Source organism: Solanum tuberosum, unplaced genomic scaffold (genome assembly GCF_000226075.1).
Source record: "Solanum tuberosum cultivar DM 1-3 516 R44 unplaced genomic scaffold, SolTub_3.0 scf00040, whole genome shotgun sequence".
In the NCBI taxonomy this organism is placed as follows: Eukaryota; Viridiplantae; Streptophyta; class Magnoliopsida; order Solanales; family Solanaceae; genus Solanum; species Solanum tuberosum.
The window spans coordinates 1,381,706-1,390,258 of NW_006238964.1; the positions used below are offsets into that span (position 1 = coordinate 1,381,706).

Genomic DNA, 8,553 nt, shown 5'->3' on the forward strand with positions numbered 1-8,553 from the left:
AGGGAAAGTGATATTCTTGAATCTGTCTTAATACCTTCTCAGATACCTATCAAGAAGAACAACTCCTCAAATAGAAACCTAGGTAATTGAGATAAAAGAGGTTTTTTTTTGTTTTTTGATGAAAGATAAAAGGGGTCATCTTAAAAGTTAAAACAAGTGTGCAGCAGAAAGAGTGAGTTCTTAACATTTCAAAGCATGTATACCCAGTTGTCATGCAAGTAAATACAAAAGATTTCACATATTATGCAGTAAAATCATCCCTTATATCTTTTTCTATTTTAAAATCTCAAATCATGTAACTAGCCGTGAAAGATTTCCATAATTGTGGAGGAAAAGGGAACCAAAACTTCAAGAGTTTTGATCCCCATATAAATCCATAAAGAGGATATAAAAGGATTATCAAGATGATCCTAAAACATATTTGTCTCTTATGGCAGACATCAATAAGTACTCTTAAAACAGATTTCTCCCTTGAGGGAGACATCATATAAGAAAATCATAGAAAGCATATATCAATAGAATGAATCTTCATCAGGTCTTTAAGACTAGTAAGGTAGCCATACTTGTGCCTCGCAACGTACTACTGCCATGACTCGATCATTGTACTCTTCGATGCTCAATGGTGGGAACAAAAAATGTCTTCTTGCATATAGCTGCACATCGAAGGCTCAACAAAATTAGATATACACTTTCTAAGTTGCATCCCTATTGACTCTTCAATTTTGATACTGTAACTTTTATACATAACTACTACAAGTAATTGAAGAAAATCATGTGTTCCCAATAGAAACCAATCATTCAAATTTCCAATAGAAGATACTGGAGTTGTACCCACCATTAATGCAAGTGACTCTAGGAACAGAAATGTAAATACCAATTTTGCTTATCTACTTCCTACGTAGAGGTAAAAAGTTGCCCTTAAAGATGTTACAATGCACTACAAAGAGAAAAGGAAACACGGGTATTTTCACATGCACATCTACTTCCTACACATGGTTGGAACTTGTCTTTATAAATGTCACATAGAACGCGGAAAATCTACCCTAAGCAGCTTGTAGAGTTAAGAAGGTTACATGTTTGTCCTGGTCCAAGCTTGCCATCTTTTTAAAAGTAATATCTCCTATCGTATCAAGTTATCAGACACAAATATTACCGCAATAGTTGAAGTTTTATTACATCTAAACAATAGTATGCCCAAAAGCAAAACTAAATGTAACCTCTAAATGAGTTTAAATCGTTACTATACGAAAGTAATGAGGTTTTTTCCCCAACTAAGTGTTAGATGGGAGATTTTGCAAATTACTAGTCTGAGATCCAGATATTGGATGCTACTATTCCACCTAAGTTTGCCATTTTGGAGGCTGTTCCTCATCAGGTTAAACATTTTCGAACTTCTCGCATGAGTGAGTGACACATATAGCTACTGGACCTCTCACCTAACAGTATGACTCAAACTTAATTCTCTCCTCTATATCAATCCAAAATAAAAATGGCATAAAAAAGTTCTCACTGATTAGTATCACTTCAATGATATTCCAATAATTCTCCCAAATTTAGTACTCCTATGTTTTTCACACAAAAAAATAATAATAATTGACAATAATCAACAAGTATAAGCGTGAATCAGAACCTCAAAGATGCAATCTCCAATGTAAGCTAGCGAGGCTGCATTAAACACAGACCGAGGCTTCTCAACTTTGTGTGCTCTTGGTAGCCATACGTCGTACCCCATATATGTTCCATCGGGTTTCACTATTTACACGACAAAATATAACATCAACATGTATAAAATACAAAGCACAAAATCAAACTATGCACAAAAGAGAAAGCAATTAGTCGTTTACTACCTTCCGTAGACCTAGGAATTTCACGTTTGAGAAGGTCCGACACTGAAATATTCGACCGGCTGGTAGAAGGGGACAAGGAGATAGTTGAAATGGCGGATAGAGAATCAGGGGTTTGGGTTTTTTTAGGAGTTGTACGGTGAGGAGTGTACGGAAGTCTTTGGGTTGTGTCAACTGAAGAAGCTTTTACAATTGGGGATATGGAGAACAAAGGAAGAAGAATCGCCATTGTTGAATTACAGTAATTCTTCAGCTACTCGCGGGACAATATATCTTCAAAGGATAAATTGTATTCCGCGGCATTTAGTCCGTTTAGTAACGGAGTGTTTGTTAGGGTTAATTCTAACAACACCCCTAACTTGTTGCAATTGTAAAAAAGGTCCCATAACTTCTTCAGGTTATAATTTGATCTAATTCTGTAATTATATAGGAGTACTATATATATTAAGGGATGGGGAGAAACCGCTGACAATTCTTTCTTTCTTTTTTTGATAGATAAGATAAAACGTATGTCCGTCAACATTATACAAGATATCTTCAGTACTATCTATTTTCACAATTGTTAATACTACAAAAAGAAAAAGATGATGTTCCATGGCTTGACATTGCCGCTTAATTTATGGCTCTTGTTTGTAAAGAATCTTCTTGACCTTCCTTCATGAGATCACTAACAAAAGTAAGAGGCTACTCGAAGATTCGAATGTCCTAGCATGTTAGTTCTGTACCAAAACGTGCTAGTTGATCAATAACTAAGTTTTGCTCTTTGTACACATGATTCATTAGTGGATTAAACAACTTACTTAGGAGGTGCCTGCATTCAGCAAAAATAGGAGAACAGTTTGAGTAATTATAGTCTAGTTTGATATGAGATGAATTGAAATAGATAAATATGATTTGTGATGATTCACATATAACTAATTCAAATTTACTTAAAAGCATGATAACGGTCATTATTGTAGCTTAATTATATCCTCAATATATTGAGTATAAATTTATAAGATGAACAATATAAATACTTCTTAATAATAAAAAAACACATTTATAATTAAAGATCGGATATGCTTAGTTATACATTACAAGGATCAAAATTAAAATTAATGAAATATGGCCAAAGTGTTACAATCCCTTTATTAAATTTGCATAAATTCACAAATAAATGATCAAAATTGAATAATTGAATTAATTACAGATTAAATATATTAATTAGATATCATAAGGACGAAACTCAGAATTTGCCTTTATTTCAAGGATTAAAAGAGCAAATTCTCTGCATTTTGTTTTAATTAATTTGTTTTTATTTTTTCAAGTCTGGGTTACCACGTCGTCGTTTTATGGCGACTGCCGTAATTTACCTCAACGGGAAGAAGAAGAAGAAGAAACGACGGCCGGCGACTGAAGACTGTAAACAGTGTGAATTTTCAGCAGAGAAAAGAGGAAAGAAGGAAGCTATAGAAAAGACGTAATGGCTGTGTCTCCAAAATTATACATTAATAAACCTAAGAAAGGTAATCGCTGAATTATTTTCTCAATCGAGAAGAATCTCCTATAAGAATGACATTTTTTAAAATAATAATATCCGTTTCTATTCGGATTTACAGCGCAGCTGAAGCAAATTCAGCAACAACAGGCATCTTCTCCGACGCCGGTGTCGGTGCCCACGGCGCCGTCATCTATGGCGCGCGGTGCGGCTCCACCTCCTCAGCCGCCTAAGGAATCCTTTATTCGCCGTTACAAGTACCTATGGCCTATGCTTTTGGTTGTCAATTTCTCTATTGGAGGTTACTCTTTTACTCTTCGTTTTTTTCCATTGTTGGATAATGCCTTTTTAATTTCATTATAAGGTTCCGAGCTTTTTGAAATTAGACTTGGGCATTTTTGAGGATCTGCTTTATATGTTGTAATTTCGTTCCATGTCTGCTATGGTGATGTTATTGTTGGAGTCCCATGTGTTTGTGGGATGGGAATTTGGTCTCTTATATGGTGTAGGTAATTCATAAGTTAGTTTTTGGTGTTGAGTCAGACTCAAGATCCGTTCTTTAACATGGTATGAGAGTTAAACTCATACCCTTTCGTTGTTTTCGACATTGATCCCCTTGTCTTATATTGTCCATGCTTTAGATGTCCAGTCCTAGTAGTGTTGGAGTGCCACATCACAATGGAATTTGGTCTCCCCATATGGTCTTGGGCCATCCTCCTTCATAAGCTAGCTTTTGGGGTTGAGTTAGGTCCAAGATCTACTCTTAAACAGTTATGCTGAAATTGGAGTTCACCGTAGAAAATGCAATCAAGTCTTGTTTAAGGAAGTCTCTAGGGAAAGGGTGCAGAGTGCTGGAAAAAGTTGATAGTCATGGAACTTCTATTTAGTATTCGAGTTTCATTATTGTATTAGTAGACAAATTTCACAGTCTTTAGCTTATTTTCTTTTTCATAATTCAATTAAGGCGGCTTATATCTCATACTGTCATTTCCATAATTCAGAAGAATTTTCTTTTCTTTGAGAATCCATTCTAGATGCGTACTTATCCTTGTTCCTTAGGCGGCAGGGTAAGTAGCTTTGATTAGGTAAATTACTGAAGAGACGATACAGAGTAATGTTGCAATAGGCCTAGAGTAACTATGTCATTGTTACAGCAGCTGTCAGATTTAAAAGAAAATGATTTACAAATGGGAGAAACCTCCAGTCATCCTTGAACTCACTAGTCATTTTCTTATCTTTCTTGCAACCTTCCCTGTTCCATTGTTTCTCTAAATTGGTTTGCTTTCTCTTCATTTTGGGTTCTTGTTGTATGTCAATAGACACAGTTTTCCTCATTTCTAGTTTGAGTGTTTTGTGATTGTTATGTGACACCACAAGCCACAAACAATAAACATAAGTTCTGTTGCTTATGTGTCAAGCACCATATTGGTTGTTCTGAATTTTGAATGATGTGATCCATTTAGAGTCCTAAACCAAAAAGGTTTAAATCCGAACAGACTGATATAAATAACTAGTAATGCAACCATCTTTAGTCTAAAAAGCCTTCACCTTGCCCTTCTGCACTAAAGAGGAAAATAATTCTCACATGTAGGGTAAGAGAGGGAAGTACGACATGGAGGGGTCTTGAAATACTACCCAAGAATGTCTGAACGTATACGGTTGAAAACTGCACTATCAGTGAAGATGACATGACAGTTTTTTGTAAAGCTTTTGTGTTTTGTACCTTCTTTGGAATATATTGCCCTGCATCCGTACAATAGAAAACTTACCAAGCAGTTCATGCATCATGTTCGTTGCCATCATTATGGAAGAGTAAGATACCTTTGGTGGAGGATCATTTCCACTCTTTTATAGTGATATTATAACTTTACGAACTCGAGTACTTTGAATACCATGGTTTCAAACATGAATGTCTTGAATGGTGTAATCGAGCTGGTTTAAAATGATGGTTTATTCCATCTGATTTATGATGGTTGAATGAAAGTTGTGTGGTCCAAATCTGGTGCAGATTATTTTGGTCAAAGGGGCCAAATGATCATCAGAAATGTACTGATTGTTTTGGAATCGTGACAAGAACTTTCCAAAAGTTGTTATTAGCAGTGATGGAAATTATCAAAACAGACATATCCTTGTAAAATGGAACCATAGTCACAGTCTATTTGCTTGGACTCTTCAATAATGTCGAGAGTTACGCGTCGGACCCTCCAAAACTTGTGCCATTTGGAGGATCCGACATGTGTGTGGCAACAATTTTGGAGACTCCGAGCAACATATGACTCACAGTAAATAGTCCAGTAGTATGACTGTGCTTAAAGAAAATAGTCATAAGTTTTAATTGTACTGTATCTCTTTATTAAGTTAGTTTCAGCAAGGACAATTAATAATTTAGAAGCAAGCAATATTGATCGAGTCCACCAAACTTTGTTAAAGCACATGTTCAGCTCTGATTCCCATTTCTAACATCCATTCTGCAACTGTTATTTGGCTTTAATTTCATCTATGCTCTAAACAGTGATTCTCTTTTAGATTTGACCTACCATAAGGTGAAGGTCCAGAACTTTCACTTGGAAGTTTCTGCAATCAATGCCATGTTAAACTTGGAAAAGAAGTAAGCATAGTTTGTAACTGTTTTTCTTTGGTGCTGCACTTTACTCATGATTATATTTTAATATGGAATGGAATTGTATGAAACTGGATGTACTGTGAACTAGGATCTACTACTTGGCTAGTAGTCCTTGTGCTGCTCTATCTTTTTGCGTAATTCTACTCTCCTAGTGATGGCAATAATGTTCTTCTAGAAATGCATACAAGTGGAACTCCTTTGTGTGCACTATATTTGTTTAGTGTAAACATGTGATGATATGGAATGTTTATGTCATCTTCTTGTGCTCTAATTGTTACTGGTAAGAAGAAGCAAAAGGTCAATAAATTGATCTTCCTGCTTTATTTGTCTCAATTAGTTTTTAAAAGAACAGAAATATTTGTTCAAGTTAACATTCATTGCTTCTTTTTGTGTCTCTCATTTCCATCTTACATTGTTAATTTGTAGAGTAGCATGTTTCTTTCCTGTATCCCCTTGCCATGCTCACAACCTATGATACCTGGACAGCTATTTGCTGCCGGTCTTTACAGTTCTGTTTTCAGAATTCCGTAAACTTGCTTTTACATTCGTGGTACTTCCATCTGTTTTTGTGATTTGTGTAGCTTACCTTTTCATGAGGACTAAGAAAAAGGATGTGGGAACTGAGGAAGCAGAAATATTAGATGTTCCTGGCGACTCTATTTCAACAGTAGCTGCTAGCACAGTTAGTGAAAAGGAAAAGGAAGTCACTGCTACACCTACTCTTCAGCCTGTGATTGTACGAGAACCAATACCCGAGAATCAACAGCGTGAACTATTTAAGTGGATGTTGGAAGAAAAGAGAAGAGTTAAGCCAAAAGATCAAGAGGAGAAAAAGCGCATTGATGAGGAGAAAGCCATTCTCAAGCACTTTATTCGAGCCAAGTCCATCCCAGTTTTGTAATTTTTTACTCTGACGAATTCCAATACTCGTAGGCTTGGATGAAAAATTTATCCTCAGGTTTGATTTTCATCTTTTTTTGGCTTTTCAAATATAAACACATGTTGAAGTAATGAATTTGCTTGGACAATGAAGTGATGCCTAATCCCTATATCCAAATCTTTGGTTTTTGACAAGAAATTTGTAAATACATTTGAACACTTTCTTACGCAAATATGAAGATTGATGTTTCCTAACTAGTTTGGGATTGAGACGTAGTAATAATTATTGAGACTATTGGAGTGTCAACTCAAGCAAACAAGAGCCAGGGTCCAAAATCCCAATAACTGCAAAAGAGGCTCTCAGTTTCCAAAAATGATTCTTGACTGCGTTAAGATATTCCGCCTCAATATGAAGCTTCTTGCTCTTTTCATAGCAATGGGAGCACCAAAAATCGCGGAAATAGCGATGGATTTTAGCGATAAACCATCCTATGTTCTTAAGTAACGATGAATTGCCTATGTATGTAGAAAGTTAGAATTAAAGAGTTGCTAAAAAAGAAAGACATTCTTTTTTGAACGGACCAAAAGCAATTGAAACGAAGAGTATTAGCGAATCAATAATTGCCGTCAGCGCATAATGCATCAAACTTTAGTTCATTCAAAAGTTTAGTTAGTAGTATTAATTTATCAAGGAAAAAGATAGAATCATAGTTTAGTGCATTAATTAATAGGATGTATACACCTAGTGTACAAGAAATAATATTCTCCAACGTTTTTCAAGCTAAGATTTGGTTTTTGGTTAATATACTACTAACAATAACAATTTAAATAAAAAGGAGACGTATCTAAAGGAACTTAATGGAATGATGACATTAGAATGAAGCACACGCTTACACTAATGATTATTAACAAATTAAATCAGTTAGGCCATTCGAACAATCATGGAAAGAAGAACTTAATTAATTAATATTGGGGCATGGTACTTAATACTCTTAAATAATCAAAGCCAAAGACCAAAAGTTAATAATTACAGTCAAAGGGACATGCTAATTAAAATTAAAATCACATATGTATTACCGTCCTATTTTATATGTCATCCCTTTCTATAAATAGTTGAACCACAATATTTGTCATTTTATAAAATTTATGCATAAATTACCATAATTTGCCTATTATACCCTTGATAGAGTAGTTGATTAATCTTGAAAATATATTCATCATTTATTATAAAATTGACTTAAGAAAACATTAAATAAGGGTAGAAGGGTAAAGTTACATCATTTCTTAATGCAAGTGCAAAGTAAAAAAGTGACATATAAAATGGAACGGAGGGAGTAAAAGAAGATTAGCTAGTCTTGCATCTTAATTACTCATAAGAGACGTATAAATCAAGAAATTAAGGATAAGAATGAGATTAATTAGAAGAGAAGTTTGGCCATGGCTTGTGTAGGGTATTGAATATGATGATGATTATATATATATAGTTAAAGTGTTGGCTTTGTACTTAAAAAAATAAACTCACATGCCGGCACAATTGTGTCCCATATATATCATGATGAGCGTAGGGACTTGTATTATTATTTGATACTAATTCTATATACTTGTATAATATATAGTTTACATATCTTAACAAACTTCTTCTTGTACCTACCAAGAATTTGATTTGCCTTTACATGTTAGTTTTGGACCACTTAATAAGATATTCTTCCCTTCTTTTCAATATATATATA

General features: G+C 34.6%; 2 protein-coding genes across 2 annotated transcripts in view; one reads left to right on the forward strand and one right to left on the reverse strand.

Moving 5' to 3' along the window:
* The window catches only part of LOC102590276 (mini-ribonuclease 3-like), a 7,135-nt gene extending 4,993 nt beyond the window's left edge, over positions 1–2,142 (reverse strand). The window contains exons 1-3 of the mRNA XM_006342928.2: positions 1,848–2,142; positions 1,631–1,752; positions 564–653 (exon numbers count right to left, since the gene is read on the reverse strand). Coding sequence (XP_006342990.1) covers positions 564–653; positions 1,631–1,752; positions 1,848–2,073 — 438 coding nt within the window. The 5' untranslated portion in view covers positions 2,074–2,142. The remainder of the gene's footprint in view (positions 1–563; positions 654–1,630; positions 1,753–1,847) is intronic.
* A 1,002-nt stretch (positions 2,143–3,144) lies between these two features.
* LOC102590613 (uncharacterized) lies at positions 3,145–6,993 on the forward strand. The gene is made up of 3 exons (XM_006342929.2): positions 3,145–3,349; positions 3,443–3,622; positions 6,526–6,993. Exons 1-3 carry the CDS (start codon positions 3,307–3,309, stop codon positions 6,843–6,845), a joined length of 543 nt encoding a protein of 180 aa, XP_006342991.1. The 5' UTR covers positions 3,145–3,306; the 3' UTR covers positions 6,846–6,993.
* Positions 6,994–8,553: the final 1,560 nt, after the last annotated feature.